Genomic DNA, 18,097 nt, shown 5'->3' on the forward strand with positions numbered 1-18,097 from the left:
TTCTGGGTGGAAGGCAGTAAGGCAGAGCTCTTACACTACCCTTCGATCCATACTTTCTCTCTACCTCTACTGGCTGGTACCAATGGGTCCTAACCTGCCGGCTGCCGGATGGGCTGCCGACCGCCGGGAATAATAATTAATCGCCGGCTGGCATAACTGCCGCCAGCCGGCGACCCTCCAGCAAGCCGCTGGCCGGCGATCCGCCGAAGGCCTGCCGTCGGCCGGCAATCCTCCGGCGGACTGCCGCCCATTATACCAGATGATAAAATATCTTCTGAACTGTACCCAGGTTATATGCCGGCGGGTACTACAGTATATGGTTATATAGTAGCCAGTATAATTACAGTATAGATCATACTGCAAATAGAAAACTACAGTAAAGATTATACAGTAGCCTAAAGCTTCTTCCAACATACTCTGTGTTACCATGTGCAGCCTATTGTTGAGACCATATTATATAAAGAAAGTAAGTTCTTTCTTTAACGTAATTAGTGATCACTGATAACAATCCCCAATGTTAAAACGTCTGGAAGATGGTGTTAAGTTACACTTTCTTATTCTCATAGGATAGAAATCTTCCAGTGGTTCTCTTCATGGATTACCAATAGTTTTAATTTTGAGGGAGGTCACAACAATTGGCTGGACGGGAAGCACATGTATGTGTCTTTCCTCTTTCCTTTCTAGCTTATCTATCCTAAGCTATATACAATAAAAGATAATATAGTGTATACTTAATCTTGTGAGATTATTCACCGTATACTCATTGAATTTTCCTCTCTTTACAGGAGGACCATCCCAAGTGTGACAGCATGTTCTGCAATGTCCGCAGTAAGAACTTCTGCGGACATAGATTGTGCAGGACTCACGCTCGCTGCGCAACTACTCAGGGAACTCTGAAGTATTGGGACCCCAGGTATATGACATTTGTTCTAACTTGGTTACTGAGGCCTTTGACGACCAGAAGTCAACGGAGTCAAGGGATGCAGCAAAGGAAAGCTGCGAAGATGGGTCAGGGGTTTTCAGAAAAACACCACGGGGCCTTACAAGAAGATGCGGGCGTGTCTTTTCCCAAGGGCATCGGCAGATGCAGTTATCCCTCAGCCTCACCCAGAGATCCCCTGCGTCCAAATTCCAGTAGAGTCTGATGTCTCGGACGCAATGAAGGATATCCAGCTGGATGACCCGAAGTCAGAAGTGTCAGAAGGCACTGAACAGGACCTTCTTGCGGAAGGTCAGGAAGGAGGAGTCAACGGTGGCTCCTGAGACCGACGAGGAGGCCGAAGCAGTTTCGGTTTTCTCGGTTCCTGCCCCAGAACCTGTTCCCTCAACGTCATCTTCTCCCCCATCGGACGACATGGTGAAGACTTTGTCGTCAATACTAACGTTAGTGCAGCAGATTCAGAAGCAGACTGATGAAAAGCAAGATGCGTTAAGGTTGGAAATGCACCAACTTGCAGCATCCTGTACAGCTCCGAAGAAGCTGGACATAAAGGATATTCCCCCATTCTCGGATGTGAACCCGTAGAGGCATGCTGAGTACATGCCAATGTCGGCAGGTAAGATCTTTCTTTCAGAGAAGCTGGGTACACTTCCCGTTGAAGATGTAGAATTCTGGCTTAGCTTCGGGGCTTACCCAGACTGCTTTGTCCGTCTGAAGGCTGAGCCAGCTTCAAAGGAGGAGACAGAGCTGAAAGAGATCATAGTTTTTGACCATGCCAAAGCTCAGGCTTTGCTGACAAGTACCTTGAAGGAGAGGGCCTTCACTGACTCTAAGGTACCGGCTCTGAGTAAGAAGCATCCTTCCTTTGTTGCTTCCTCTGCCCGGGCCTTCCCCTTTATGGAAAAAGGTTACAAGGCTGCCCTGAAGGCAATTGAAGCGGGGAAACCGTGCCCTACGCTCGAAGAGTGTAAGCCGTTCTCCTTAGCTTTACCACTGGGCCAAAAAGACTGGAAGGATGTTCACTTTACCTTCTCAGTCGGGAAGTTGGAGGCTGACATTGCCGGACCTCCCCAAGTTGTCAGATTTCCTCCTGCGCAGGGAGCAGGAGACGAAAGAAAGACTTGCCGCCTCTATGTCTCTTCAAACTATGCTGGAGACAATGGCAAGCGAATCCCAGAATCCAGATATGTTCATGGTGATTGCCAAAGCACATTTGGCAACTGTGATGAAAGACATATATGGCTTTATCAAAGCCAGACGAGCTTGCAGAGAATTCGTGTTCGCCTCGGCTGCGGTGAGACACGACCCAAGGAAGCTAATATCGTCGAGTATCTGGGGAAAGGATCTCTTCCCAAGCGAAGTGGTCAAGGAAGTCGTTGACAAAGCTGCCACGGAGAATAGGAACCTTCTCCAAAAGTGGGGCTTGTCAAAGAAGAGGGCGTCTTCCCCGGATGAGGGTCCCTACCCTAAGAGGAAGACAAAGAAACCAAGGGCACCCTCTTGGCCCCCTAGACAACAACACCATCTTCCTGCGGCCGCGGTGCCCCAGGCGGTGGCACAACCACCTACCACATACCAATTGGTACCCCAGCAGTTGGCGACACAATCGCCAGCCTTTACACCGGCTTTCGAGAGGCAGTCGACGACCTTTTGGCCGAAGGCTAGAGGCTCATTTCGAGGTTCCTCTAGACGCCCCTCAAGAGGCAGAGGCAACAAAGGTGGATGCGGCCAAGGAGGCAAGTCCTCTAGTCAGCACTCAAAGTGAGATGCTTCCAGTAGGAGGGAGACTATTCTCTTTTCGGGATCGCTGGACCTTCGATCCCTGGGCCCACAGCCTAATCAAGAACAGACTGGGTTGGAGCTGGAATGTAACTCCACCATCTTTCCCTCAATTCTTCCAACACTCAACCCCCATTCTGGAAGAATATGTCCAAGAACTCTTGGACAAGAGAGTGATAAAGAGGGCAAAGTCCATCAAATTCAAAGGAAGGCTGTTTTGTGTTCCAAAGAAGGACTCGGACAAACTCAGAGTCATTCTGGACTTGTCGCTACTCAACAAGTTCATAGTAAACCACAAGTTCAGGATGCTAACCCTTCAACACATAAAGAGTCTGTTGTCCAAAAAGGCATACACAGTCTCCATAGACATGGCAGACGCATATTGGCATGTCCTAATGAATTGCCAAATTTCCTCCTACCTAGGATTCAAGCTACAGAAGAAACAATATGTCTTCAGTGCTATGCCCTTCAGACTAAACATAGCCCCAAGGATCTTCATGAAGCCTGCAAACGCAGTCGTTCATCAACTACGCCTAAAAGGAGTTCAGGTAGTGGCCTATCTGGACGATTGGCTGGTGTGGGCAGCATCCGAAGCGGAATGCATGCAAGCCTCCAAGACAGTGATCCAGTTCCTGGAACATCTGGGATTCAAGATCAATACCAAAAAGTCTCGACTATCTCCAGCTCAAAAGTTTCAATGGCTCGGAATTCATTGGAACTTGGTCACACCGCCTCTCCATTCCGTCAAAGAGGAGGAGAGAGATAGCAGGATCTGTCAAGAGACTTCTAAAATCTGATCGGATATCAAGACGCCAACAGGAGAGAGTGCTGGGCTCCCTCCAATTCGCATCAGTGACAGACCCAGTGCTAAGAGCACAATTAAAGGATGCAACAGAAGTCTGAAGAAGATATGCATCAAACGGTCGAAGAGATCTAACAAGACCAATACCGACTCGTCTGCGATCACTTCTCAAGCCGTGGTCGGAGGCCAAGCACCTAAGGAAATCGGTGCTTTTACAACTACCTCCCAGTCATCATTCATACGGATGCCTCAAAGGAAGGATGGGGAGGTCACTCTCACCAACGGAAAGTCCAAGGGACTTGGTCCTCCCTATTCAAGACCTTCCATATCAACATTCTGGAAGCCATGGCAGTTTTTCTAACTCTGAAGAAACTGAAGCCTCACTGCTCGATCCACATAAGACTGGTTCTAGACAGTGAAGTGATAATTTATGAGATGTCTGAATCGACAAGGCTCGAGATCGCCCCGAATCAACCAAGTGAAGTTGGCCATCTTCCGTTTGGCGGAAAAGAGATGGCACTTGTCAGCAATTCACCTACAAGGGTTTCGCAATGTGACGGCGAACGCTCTATCCAGGTTTACACCGATAGAGTCAGAATGGTCCATAGACGCAGGATCACTCTCCTTCATCTTACGTCAAGTCCCGGAACTGCAAATCAACCTCTTTGCGACGAGCGACAACAAAAAGCTGCCCCATACGAGGACCCTCTAGCAGAAGCAGTGGATGCGATGACCCTAGATTGGAAGATGGTCCAGGATTTACCTGTTCCCTCCACCTAATCTTCTGTTGAAAGTCCTCAACAAAATGAGATCCTTTCAGGGAACAGCAGCGACAGTGGCTCACAAGTGGCCGAACAGCATCTGGTTTCCTCTTATATTGGAACTGCGACTGAAGCTGGTCCCGTTGCCGGATCTAGTTCTGACACAACAAGTGAAGAAGTCGACTGTCTTCGCTTCATCACAGAAAACCCGGAACCTTCATCTCATGATTTTCTCTCCTTAGCAGTCAAGAAAAGGTTTGGGATTTCGAGAGACAGTATAAACTTCTTAGAAGAATATAAGTCTAAATCTATCAGAAGACAATATGAGTTCATCCTGGAAGAAATGGGTTGCCTTTGTCAAGGCAAAGAAGCCAAAAGAAATTTCAACGGATTTCTGTCTATCATTCTTTATTCATCTTCATGAACAAGGATTAGCAGCCAACACGATTTCTACGTGTAAATCTGCCTTGACTAGACCCTTGCTGTATGCCTTCCAGGTGGACTTCCCTAACGAAATCTTTAATAAGAGCCCTAAGGCCTACACTAGGCTTAGGCCTGCAGCACCTCCGAAGCCCATTTCATGGTCTTTAGATAAGGTTCTTCATTTGGCATCAACTCTGAACAATGAAGATTGCTCTCTGAAAGATTTGACCCTAAAAGTTATATTCCTATTTGCACTAGCCTCGGGAGCCAGAGTTAGCGAAATAGTGGCCCTTTCGAGGAATGAGGGCCATATTCAGTTCACGGAAAGTGAACTGAATCTTTTTCCTGACTCAACGTTTCTCGCTAAAATCGAGCTACCCACTAAAAGGTGGGGTCCCTGGAGAATCTGCCCTCTGAAGGAAGATGCATCTCTGTGTCCAGAAGAGTCCCTAAAGGTCTATCTTCGTAGAACTTCAGACTTTAGGGGAGGACCGCTCTTTAAGGAAGAAACTTCAGGTTCAAATTTGTCTCTGAAACAATTAAGGGTGAAGATCACCTACTTCATTCGCAGAGCGGATCCGGACAGTACACCCGCAGGTCATGATCCGAGAAAGATTGCCTCATCTCTGAATTTCTTCTAAAACATGGATTTTGAAAGTCTTCACTCGTATACTGGATGGAAGTCCTCCAGGGTATTCTTCAAACACTATGCGAAGCAAGTGCAGGAGATCAAGAGGTTCGTGGTGGCAGCAGGTAGTGTGCTAAAACCTACTGCTTAAAGACTGCGAGGAACAGTGAATTAATTGGGACTGTCAGTGAAGGGTGTACATGCTGCCATGCGTATTATTACTCAAGTGTGAACAGACTGTAATGACAGAAATTTTATTAAGAAAATTTACAATAATTTTCCCGTTTAAGTGGCTTAAGTGTTTCTTTTTAGATGACACAAATATTTCTGATGTTACCTCAAATAAATATTTATGCTTTTAAAAATTTATTTGATATTTTATACTATACAGTACTATAAAATACAGATTGATTCCATTTATTGTTTATCAATAAAACTAGAATTGAATTTTGCATCTTATTCGCCCCAAAAATTCAGATGAAATAAAAATAGGTATTGAGCTTTCATTGTCCATCCTTTTATTTGACATATATTTATGTGAACATCTATAAATATTTGTTCCTACACGTAAACAAACTTTCTCTATGTGTGTATACATCAGGATGCGTCAGTCTTTGGTTACGACTGACTTGGAATTCCATGATGGTAATGCTGACTTATACATGTAATTGTTCATAAGATATATGCAATCCTCGAGACTTTTTCCAGAGTCCAGCATGACTCTTCCCTGTAGGGGGCAGGAAGCTCTAACATAGTTCATGATTAGTTGAAATGATGTATAACAGTAACATCATATGTCTCTAAGTCTAAATGACTAAGGAAAGTCGGTCTTGAGGTTATGGCACTAATAGAAAATCCACAGATACATTAATGCTCTGGTAAACCTCCATCAGGACGACATGGCCTGAGCTCAAAAAACGGATTTTGAGCGAAGCGAAAAATCTATTTTTGGGTGAGATAGCCATGTCGTCCTGATGGACCCGCCCTCCTTTCTTACAAAAGGGCTGAAAGAATCCCTCCCAAAAGTACTGTATCTGTAGCACCTCGTTTAACGCTACAAGGAATAACAAGATGGCGGTCGGATATGACGTCATATAGGTACTCAAAACAGTAAGGAGTGGTGCCTTAATAACGGCTCCCCTCTTATACTTGCCACTTTCCCTCTTGAAGTGTAAACACTATTCGGGGTGAAGATAGCTATGTGGCATGTCAAGAATACGTCTTCTGATATCATGCGATATCCCTGAAGGTAAAAGTTAGGGATATTCGCGCCAGAAATTAGAATTCTGGATACCTTAAAGTTAAATTCTCTGGGAATATCACTGTAGTCAAATATACCCTAGGAAGCTACTTTAAAGGAACTTTAAGTTTATTGACTATAGAAATGTGTTTTCTTCCCAATAATATAGTAAGTTCACCCACCCAAAATAAACATACCATACAAAAAATCTGAAATGCATAAATAGCACCACTTGTATGTATAACCTCACTGCTAAAAATATTTCTACAATGTTAATAGTTTTATACCTCTAGAAAAAAAATAAATTCACTTTAGAAACACTTCAGTTTTAAGAAATTATGATAGTTAGGAAGTCTTAGAAAACATCTTTCATGCAAAATGTTATCACACACCCTCCCATGAAAGTCTGAAAATGATATTTTGATTATAAAATAAATTTTTTGAATATACTTACCCGGTGAATATATAATAGCTGACGTCTCCGACGGCTCGACAGATTCCAAAAACTCGCGAGCGATCGCCGTGAAGGTTGCGGGTGTGACCACCAGCGCCGACTATCGGCCAGATACCGCATATACTTGTCAACATCTCCAGTTCTTCTCAGTCCCCTAGGTCTCTATCGGGGAGGAAGGGAGGGCCTTTAATTTATATATTGACCGGGTAAGTATATTCAAAAATTTATTTTATAATCAAAATATCATTTTTAAATATTAAACTTAGCCGGTGAATATATAATAGCTGATTCACACCCATGGTGGTGGGTAGAGACCAGTATTAATACAATAAAGGCGTATATGCTCAAGAGTTTTTGACAACTATTCAAAAAACAGACTTAAGTATAGGTACCTGGTAAGGAAGCAGACTGATTATTACTCTGCCTCATTAGTCCGCTATCCTCACGAAGCCCAGCGATCCTCTTAGGATGCTGAAAAACTCCCAGGAGCTGCTATATCCAGGGTGAACACCCCTATAACAGGACCTCATCAATACCCTTAATCTGGGCGCTCTCAAGAAACAATATTTTGACCACCCGCCAAATCAAAAAGATTGCGAAAGACTTTTTAGTCTCCCGTACAACCCAAAATAAGATTAAAAATTTCAAGATTAGATTAAAAGGATATTGGAATTAAGGGAATGTAGTGGTAGAGCCTTCACCCACTACTGCACTCGCTGCTACGAATGGTCCCAGTGTGTAGCAGTCCTCATAAAGAGTCTGGACATCTTTCAAGTAATATGAAGCGAAAAACCGACTTGCTTCTCCAAAAGGTCGCGTCCATAATACTTTTAATGGGTCTATTTTGCTTAAACGCTACAGAAGTTGCTATCGCTCTAACTTCATGAGCCTTGACTTTAAGTAAATTATGATCCTTCTCACTTAATTGAGAGTGTGCCTCCCGAATCAAAAGTCTAATAAAATAAGACCACGCATTCTTAGACATGGGCAAAGAGGGCTTTTTAAACGGAGCACCATAAAGCCTCTGAACAATCTCGTCGCGGTTTAGTTCTGGATAAACAAAATTTAAGAGCTCTAATGGGGCACAGCACTCTTTCAACTTCATTCCCCACAATTTCAGAAAGACTGGGGATTTCAAATGATTTAGGCCAAGGACGAGACGGAAGTTCATTCTTGGCCAAAAAAAAAACCAAGTTGAAGAGCGCATACTGCTTTATTAGCGGAGAAGCCGATGTTCTTGCTAAAAGCATGTATCTCACTAACCCTTTTAGCCGAAGCCAAGCTCACCAAATAAAAGTGTCTTGAGGGTAAGATCCTTCAGGGAGGCTGAATTTAATGGTTCAAACCTGTCTGACATAAGGAACTGTAGGACCACGTCCAAGTTCCAAGCAGGAGTCGAAATATGACGCTCCTTGGAAGTCTCGAAAGACTTAAGCAGGTCTTGGAGATCTTTGTTATTAGAAAGATCCAAACCCTTATGCCTGAAAACAGAAGCTAACATGCTTCTGTAGCCTTTAATGGTGGATGCAGAGAGGGAGCGACCGTTTCTCAGATAAGGCAGAAAATCCGCAATCTGTGCTACAGAGGCACTTGGAAGAGGAAATAGAGGAGGACTTGCACCAGTCTCTAAATACCTCCCATTTCGACTGATAGATCCTGATGGTAGAGGATCTTCTAGCCCTCGCGATCGCTCTAGCTGCCTCCTTCGAAAACCCTCGAGCTCAAGAGAGTCTTTTGATAGTCTGAAGGCAGTTAGACAAAGCGTGGGGAGGCTTTGATGAAATCTCTTTACGTGAGGCTGTCGCAAGAGATCCATCCGTAACGGCAGACTTCTTGGAACGTCTACCAGCCATAGAAGTACCTCTGTGAACCACTCTCTCGCGGGCCAGAGTGGAGCAACCAATGTCAACCTGGTCCCTTCGTGAGAGGTGAACTTCTGCAGCACCTTGTTTAGGATCTTGAAAGGTGGAAAGGCATAAACGTCCAGGTGAGACCAGTCCAGCAGGAAAGCGTCTATTTGGGCTGCCTCTGGATCTGGAACTGGAAAGCAGTAAGTCGAGAGCCTCTTTGTCAGTGAAGTCGCAAAAAGATCTATGGTGGGTTGACCCCATGTCATCCATAGCTTCTCGCACACAGTCTTATGCAACGTCCACTCCATGGAGATGACTTGTCCTCTTCTGCTGAGGCAGTCCGCCAAGACATTCATTTTTCCTTGCACAAATCTCGCCAAAGGAGAGATGTTACTTGCCTTAAATGGAGTTCCTTCTGATCCGTGGATCAAAGACCCGAGCATTCCAGACTGTCCAGTGGAGCTCCCTAACCCAAATCCGATGCATCTGAATACAACACATGGTTTGGGTCCTGTATCGCAAGAGAAAGACCTTCTCGAAGACTGATGTTGCTGTCCCACCAAGTCAGACATGTCTAGACTGAGTTGGAGATTGGGAAAGAGATACTCTCTAAGCCCTTCTTGTTCCAATGGTTTGGGTGAAATTGGAGAGGGCATAGGTTGAGTCTCCCCAGAGAGATAAATTACTCCAGCGATGAAAGAGTTCCCACGAGGCTAGTTCAAACTCTTACAGAGCAACTGTTTTTCTCTTGCAAGTGAAGGCCTTTTAACAGAGCTTGTTCCATTCTTGTGGGAGACGAAAAGGCCCGAAAAATCAGACACTGTATCTCCATTCCCAAATAAAGAATAGTCTGGGATGGGGTACTGTAAGTTACGATTTCTCTACGTTCATTATGAGACCTAGCTCCTTGGTTAGGTCTAATGTCCATTAGAGGCTCTCCAGACAGCGATATAATGACCACGCCCTGATTAGCCAGTCGTCAAAATAAAGGGAGGCTCTGAATCCTCAAAAAATGTAGAAAGCTTGCTACATTTTGCAAGGGCCTTGTAAAAACAAGAGGAGCAGGAATGAGGCCGAAGTACGGTGCTCGAAATTGGTACATTACTTTCCCGTCCACAAACCTCAGATGTTGTTGAAAGTTTGGATGAGTCGGGATGTGGAAGTATGCATCCTGAAGGTCGAGAGAGACCATCCAGTCGCCTTCCCTTACTGCTGCCAAGACAGATTTGGTAGTCTTCATCGTGAAGTTTGTCTTGACAATGAACACATTGAGCGCACTTACATCTTAAGTACTCCTGCAGTGAACGTGGCTGCCAGATCATTGGAGCCATCCCTGATAGCCTTGTTCCTGCAGTGAACGTGGCTGTCAGATCATTGGAGCCATCCCTGATAGCCTTGTTCATGCATGACATAATTGTACAGCAATACATTGACAGCTGAAGAGACCTTCTTACTTAAGGCTCCCAGGGACCAATCCAACAAATAAAAACTTCAAACGCTCGAAAAAAAAACTCCAAACAGGAGATGGTCTAGCTCTGTAGCCGACCATAAAATCTTGGAGCGTCTCATGGCTAGACGACGAGGAGAGTCCACAAGGCTTAAGAAGTCTCCCTGGGCAGAGGCAGGTACTCCCAAGCCGAGAACTTCTCCTCGAGCTTCCCCTGTGTCACACCAGATGCCCGAGCGAGAAGCTAATTAAGGAGGAAAAGCAAAAGCAGACTTTCCTAAACTTCTCCTGGATTCCAACCAGTCTCCCAGTAAGAGCATGGCCCTCTTGGAAGAACAAGAGAGAACTGACTTCGTAAAAGTAGGCGTCAAAGAAAGTCTAGGACAAAATTTCACTAAAGAAATTCATAATTAAAATACAAGGGATTGCTGGACCACCCTAGGTTACTCCTCTTCTGAATGACTCCCCAAAGGTACATTAGTTGAAAGGGGGTCATCAACTTCTTCAGAAGGCACATCATCTGATAATTCTAAAGTCTTGCGAGAAGGAGATTTATATTCAGAATGACGTGAAGGAAAAGCCTGACAGGCTACATCCACTTGTATATGAACAGAAGTTAAAGTTGGAGGGTCGATGTCACGTTGTGACTGCAGAGAATGTTATTCTACTACACGTCGTGACAGAAGTAACTGACGTTCAAACGTCCCGTAGTAACAGCAGTGACTGCTGTTCGATGCTATATCGTGACTACGATGACTGACCCTCGACGTCACGTCATGTCTACGGTGTCCACCGCTCAACGTCACGTTCTGCATCTCAACGTCACGCTGTGACTGCGGTGGCTGACGTTCAAAGCGATCAAAGTTACATCGAGATTTATGCTCCGCATCTCGCTTAACAGCAAAGCTGTCACTAGAGATAACGTCAGCGTGGCGTAACAAAGCTCGTCTAGAAGGTTGAAGACCCGAATCACCTATCCCAGAACCGTGACGTACAAAAAGCAAAGGATCCTTTCGCACAGGAACAGGATCGAAAGCTTCTATTGAAGAAGAAAGCTTTAACAGCATATCTAACTTCGGATCAACCGGTGACTGCAGTGGTAGACGTTCAAACGTCACGTAGTAAACAGCAGTGACTGCTGATCGATGCTATATCAAGACTACGGTGACTGACACTCGACGTCACGTTGTGTCCACGGCGTCCACCGCTCAACGTCACGTCGAGTCTGTGGCAGAACGTCATCGCTATGAACGGGACTCTTATTATGACTACAGCTAGGACGTTGAACTTGTTCTGAAGGAACTAATAAACGTTTCAACCGTCTCGAAACTATACGCCCAGGCTTTTAAAGAGACGAACCATCGGAAGACGAGGAGAAACTTCGTCTCTCCTGTCTTATGGCAAGGACGTGCTTGCCGAGCAACGTCTGATACCTTTGAGGGAACGTCTGTTCGTTGGTTTACACTCCTCACTCCCTTAGGTCCTATGACATTCCTTCTCCCTGGTGCAGGGGAGCCTGAAAGAGGTCTTGGACTAGGCAAGTGACAAGCACGAACAAACGAACCCTCCGCAACACAGAACATGTTTTTTGCACTTACTTCACTGATATCGTATTTTTCAATAATTTCACATTAGACATGAATAAAACTGATTTCTACCTGAAGCACGCAATTCTCCCTTACATCAAAAGGTTAGAATTGCGAAATGAGTCGTATAATGTAAGCACATTAGTACAAAATGAAACACACATGCAAAAATCAATAAACATATACATATATATCGAATAAAACGGAAATATATAAAGTTAAAAAGATCAGTGACTGGGGAGGAGACTAAACACTAGTTCACTAAGGACTACGTTTTCAATCTCTCACCGTACAGTGCCTTGGGACGAGAATAAAAACTAAAACGTTTTATCCTCTCTCCCCGTACAGAGACTTGGGACGAGAGTAAAAAACTGAACCGAGAACAACGTTACTCGCTCTCAAACTCCTTGTACAGAGACTTGGGACGAGAATAAAGATCGGATCGTTCTCCCTTTCTCTCTCTCTCTCTCTCTTGTCACACACAAGAGAATGGCCCACTCACCCTTCGTCAATAACAGGTTATTTGACCAAAGGAAAAAACTGAAAGGACTAAGAAATTGAAAATTAACAAGTTCCTTTAAATTAGTATCTAAAACACTTCAGTTTGAAAGAAAATATCTAAAACACTTCAGTTTGAAAGAAGAAAGAACAAAACGTCAAAATCGATTTACTCTTTCTGCAAAGTGAAACCGTGATTCTCTCTTTCTCTATCGTAACGATAGAGCGCAAACTGCGTAGCATAAATAAACCAAACGTTAGTTCATCTTTGAAAAAACAGCACGAAGACTATTCAAAGAATATATTTCTTAAAATATTTTCTAAAAAATATTCATCTCATAACTCTTACAGAGCAACTGATTTAAACTTAACAAAAATAAAAGTTGAATGGGCTCAACGTTGTTTAACTTCGTTTTCCAAGTTAGGACCGCCTACAAGGAATAGGTAAAGGCCGCATATAAACAAAACATAAAATTTATCTTGATGTTTAGTATAAATGGAAAGCTAATCGAAGAGGACTAATAAAGGCGGGTGAGATATAAAATATATAGAGGTAAATCTATAAATATCAACAATAATTTATAAAGTGATAAAATAAATACTAATACAGTAGCCTTAAACACACTTCCGTACACTGAGGGAAGGGTCGGCCATCTTTTCTCTATGGAAAAACCAGAGATTAAAAAAAAAGCAAGGACAAAACACTTTTCCTCTCCTTTCAAAAGCATTTCTTTGGAAGATATTATTGAATAATCCAACATGGCGAAAGCAATAAAACCAAAACCAAGTACTTCACCAATTCGGTAGAAAACTCGAGGTCATAAAGCGAGCGGAACCAACTTGTCGACAAGACCTACAGAGAAGAACTGGAGATGTTGACAAGTATATGCGGTATCTGGCCGATAGTCGGCGCTGGTGGTCACACCCGCAACCTTCACGGCGATCGCTCGCGAGTTTTTGGAATCTGTCGAGCCGTCGGAGACGTCAGCTATTATATATTCACCGGCTAAGTTTAATATTTAAAAATAAAAGTTCTTGTTGACGTGATTTTCTCAAGATCACATAATTTTTCCCATGTAGTGTTTTAAAATAAAAAATTAAAATTAAAATAAAAAAGTGAACAGAAAGAGACTACAGATGAAATTAAAATACTAATACTGCTCTTGGTCAGTGTGAATGAGTTCTACATCAAAAGTTAGCTTTCATTTTCTATACTATCTAAAAGGGTTTGTCATCAGAGGGTTGTCACACAGTATGCAATTAGGTAAATCTGTTTTGTCATTTTCAATTTATTACTGTGAAACATCTAAGGCCACCTCAGTAGTGCTTGGAGTAGTTTGATTAAGTCGACCAGCTCGAAGGCCAGCACCCAGCACTACCAGCTACAACAGAGCAAAAGAAAATAAAATGAATGAAGGTAAACAGTATTTTGATACCTAAATCAGTCAAAGACTAGCTGTAGAATAAACAAAAATAAATATTGTACTATAATGTTCTTTCAACTTAGGAAATACCCATACAATACTCCGTCTAAAAAAAAAATGCCAAAGATTACTTTTCAATTCGAAATCCACTTAGAAATTTTGCGCAACAGAAAAACTTCCAAATATATATGATCATTATGATTGCTCAAAACTATTTTTATAAGGCATCCTCTCTACATGAAATAAAATCACTAAGTTTCTATAATATACAGTACAATATTTGTATAAAGTAAGGAGTCTATAAACATTGTAATTCCTCAAGAAACTTGCGCTACCTTTAGTCCTTCTTTGAAGTACAGTATGTGACAAGAGTTTACTAAAAGCTGTATACAGTACTATACAATAAAAGTTTACTGAATGAAGAAAAGAGATAGTGAATATTTTTTCCACATACCATTTGTACATGCTTGGTTTCCACCAATAAAGTGTGCCAAAGTTACAGCTAGCAATCAAGAAAGATACAGTACAGTTCTTGTTAAATATACTACTATATCAAACACTTAAAAGACTGTACAGTATCTAAAAGCAAAGCAAAGGTCTATCCATGCAACTAAATATAGAAGTTACATAAATATAAACCACTGTGAATTTGTCCTATACTGTATATATTTTTCACCTATGATAGTACCCCATCTTAAATTCAGTATCTAGTAATCGGACCCTTACCTCTGCTTCACTGTCAACACTATCTTCGTCGGATCCGTGCTCAGATGGTGCAGGTGTAGTCGCTCTAGAAGATGAGGGTGATGGAGGTTCAGACAGAGGTCGGGGATAACTAAGCCTTCCTGCACCACCTGCCTCTTCACTTAATTCTAAGTCTGGATAAACCACTCGGAATGCATGTTGCCGAGCTTGACAATAATACTGAAATGAAAAAAAATAAATGTTGAAATATCACAGCTTAATTGAATCATTTTTCGCCAGAATAATTTTTCTGCAAATATATTATGCCAAATACTAATACTGTTACTACGGAGATATATCTAGAACATTATCTTAAATTGGATTTAGAATGTGAATAATTTATTTTAGCCTTATGTGCAGTGTAAAGTACAGTGTACTATATAATTTAATGTGTACATATACTGCACATAATTATGATTTCCTTGTCAAAAGTTTTGTTTAAACCATCAACTTAGACCAGCTTTTTAATTCCAAATACTGTTAACTCATTTACATCTAATTTTACGAGGCAGACGATGAACCAAATAATCTTTCTGCTCTTATTCAGTCTTTTTAAGTACATAGAAGATCTGATTAATATCAACATATATTTCAACAAATTAAAAATGGGGCCTCTTTGTACAAGAACCATCTATATACTGCACTTTGAAACTGTAGTTACTCTAAAATTTTCTAAAGAACAAAGAATGAGTGATTTTCATCGCTAAAAAAATTTATGACAGAAGCATTTTCAAAGTACTGTAAAGTAAAATATAAAAATACAGACTAATGTTAAGCAATCAACCCTTTTACCTCCAATGCTATTTGGAACTTTCCAACCCTTAACCCCCAGGCGTTTTTATTTTTCAAGCACGTTTTGCAATTTTTTTTTTTTTAGATTGTGCTGACAGCCTTAAATTTCGTCATAGAGAGGTCAGGTTGGTCTCATTATTTTGGAAAATGCCTGAAGTTTCTCATAAAGTTATCAAAAATATGCAAAAAATAAGTGCAAATAGCAGTTTTTGCAAGGACGTACCGGTACGTCCATGGGGGTTAAGGGATGAGTTTTGTGAAACGTACCAGTATGTCCATTGGGGGTAGAAGGGTTAAGCAAAGAGAATAATTACAAATATTTTCTTCAACTTACTGTTCCTAATATTCTCCAATCTAAAAGTTCCGACAAGCGTTCCGTACGGTTCCTTTGAATGATGCGCTGACGTCTATTCAATTGCACAAACTCGTACAAAAATTGAGCAAGCTGTCTTACAGATTCTTCCAAGCCTATATATCTTCGGTCAACAATATATATACCATAGCTCATAGGATCTGCGATATGTTCTGCCATAAAACAACCAAATCCTGAAAAGAAAAATAAATTAATTTATTCTAATTTTTATACTGTACAGTCAGGCTTCTGTGTTTGCGGCTTTAATAATCCACATTTATATATGTGAAATATTTTAAATAAAAGTTTTGTAGTAATAGGGGATTCAGCGTTGTGAAGCTTCATCTGTGGTGGATAACGGGGGAGGGTGGGCTGTGGCACCCTAGCAGTGCCAGCCGAACTCGGTTGAGTCACTTGTCAGGCTGGGAGGAACGTAGAGAGGAGAGGTCCCCTTTTTTTTGTTTCATTTGTTTGATGTCGGCTAACCCCCAAAATTGGGGGAAGTGCCTTGGTATACGTATGTATTCTCCTGTACTGTATGTTGCTATTGCAATAACATGATCTATCCAGTAGGTTAATAAATAATAATATTTATAAAATTAAAAAGAGTAGGAAAAACAAAACAAATAAAGGTCTCCAACTTACAAACATTCAAAGATACCAACACAAATCTAACTGAAAATAACAAAGATAAAGAAATGCTTTAATAAAACAATATATCATTTAATACAGTAAGCAAAACAACATTTGACCTGATATCTATTTCATGAGAAAACCCGACTATTTGTTAACTTTTGTAGCTGGAAATCATAAGGATGGGATTCAGGCTTAACCTAGGCCAAAATTTAACATGATTTAACTTACAAACAGCTTCTTGAAACCTATTAAGTTAGTAAGTTAAGGACCTTGTGCATAGAGAAAAAAAAGACAACTTTACCCCTAATATATGCTAGGGTCAATCAAGCATGAAATGGTTTAGGGAATAATTATAGATAGGGAAAGAAATGTACAGTTTTATGTAATAAATTTATTAATGTCAAATCTGCGTTAAACAAAATAAGTACACTTCTAGTGAGAAAAAAAAAAAGAAAAATTAGGATAATAAGGAACAAGAAAGGAATAAGGATAATATGGAATAAGAAATTGAATAAGGGTAAGGCACAAACATATACTGAGATGATGATAAATGAAAAGGATATAGAAAAAGAAGGAAGAATGGAAGATTGAAAGTTAAACTATATATTCTGCCGCATATGGACAAAAGTCTGGTCTTTCCATTCTCGCTATTTAAACTACAATGGGAAAGTTAAGTTCTTGTAATTTATAGTACATGAAGGAATCAAATCCTAATTAAGTGAAAGGAAGAAAAATAAACTGAAGGGATGTATTAAAATTAAATGTAATAAGAGAATATAGGGAAACCATATTAAATAAAACGTTCAATACACAGTGGACTATATGAAAAAAATTAATGCATTATTTAGGGTGTTAGTCGACTATTCATAAGCAGTCATCAGTTAAGATAGCTACGAGCTGAATGACCTTAGGGCACCAGCATTAAGCAGTTTTTCAATCTTCATGATGGTCTCTGAATTTGTTAAGAATTAGCTCAGGACCGAGATTAGTGGTTGAGGCTTGAAGTTTAACTTTTAAAGGACTTGGGTTTGAATAGCGAAGATCAAGGACTGGCTGTATACAAATATCAAAAAGTGCAATGCCTTGTATTGATAACATCTCAACTGTTCCAATGGTACCACTAACCTGATAGATTGGTTGTGACTGAAGGGATACCCATAACTGTACATTCTGCAGGTGTGTAACCCCATGGCTCATAATATGATGGAAAGACGCCCAAGTGACAACCTCGCACAAATTCCTCATAATCCATACCAAAGAGAGGATTAGTTGCTGATAGGAACTCGGGATGGAAGATAACCTGGAATATGATAAAAAAAAATATTAATTTAATAGTTTTTTGGGTCACGATCAGGATCAATTTTGTGGGGGAAGGGAATCCTCCACTTGTATGCTTAATACTGTAAATTCAAAGAATTTACTTGTGAACACAAAATATGTCTTACAGGAAGACTGTAGCTTCTCTTATCAGACACATTAGGGGTCTAGCCTTATAATAAAGGGCAAAGTCTAGATGGCAAAGGCCCTATATTAAAGCCTACATTTATATATTTTCAAGATATCCCACACCTAACAGTAATTTCATGTGGCGTCTAGTATAACACTGTACTACACGTATTAAGAAATGCATCGCGTTTGAAAATGTTGTTTAGCAAGAAATAACTATGAGTTAGCTGATAAGTACAGTAGAGAAGCATGATAAGTTGAGGTCCTTGACACTGTCCTAGTGAGAGAGTTCGGG

The 18,097-nt window shown here is 41.4% G+C and overlaps 1 protein-coding gene across 3 annotated transcripts in view; it reads right to left on the bottom strand.

Moving 5' to 3' along the window:
- Window positions 1–18,097, bottom strand: part of Glys (glycogen [starch] synthase) — a 113,507-nt gene that overhangs the window by 12,930 nt on the left and 82,480 nt on the right. For 2 of the 3 annotated variants that reach the window (XM_068381923.1, XM_068381921.1), the window contains 4 exons: window positions 17,482–17,656; window positions 15,703–15,914; window positions 14,559–14,756; window positions 13,725–13,790 (listed from right to left, as the gene is read on the bottom strand). In XM_068381923.1, coding sequence (XP_068238024.1) covers window positions 13,725–13,790; window positions 14,559–14,756; window positions 15,703–15,914; window positions 17,482–17,656 — 651 coding nt within the window. The remainder of the gene's footprint in view (window positions 1–13,724; window positions 13,791–14,558; window positions 14,757–15,702; window positions 15,915–17,481; window positions 17,657–18,097) is intronic. The other variant, XM_068381922.1, reaches the window with a different exon arrangement.

This window comes from Palaemon carinicauda, chromosome 10 (genome assembly GCF_036898095.1).
Source record: "Palaemon carinicauda isolate YSFRI2023 chromosome 10, ASM3689809v2, whole genome shotgun sequence".
In the NCBI taxonomy this organism is placed as follows: domain Eukaryota; kingdom Metazoa; phylum Arthropoda; class Malacostraca; order Decapoda; family Palaemonidae; genus Palaemon; species Palaemon carinicauda.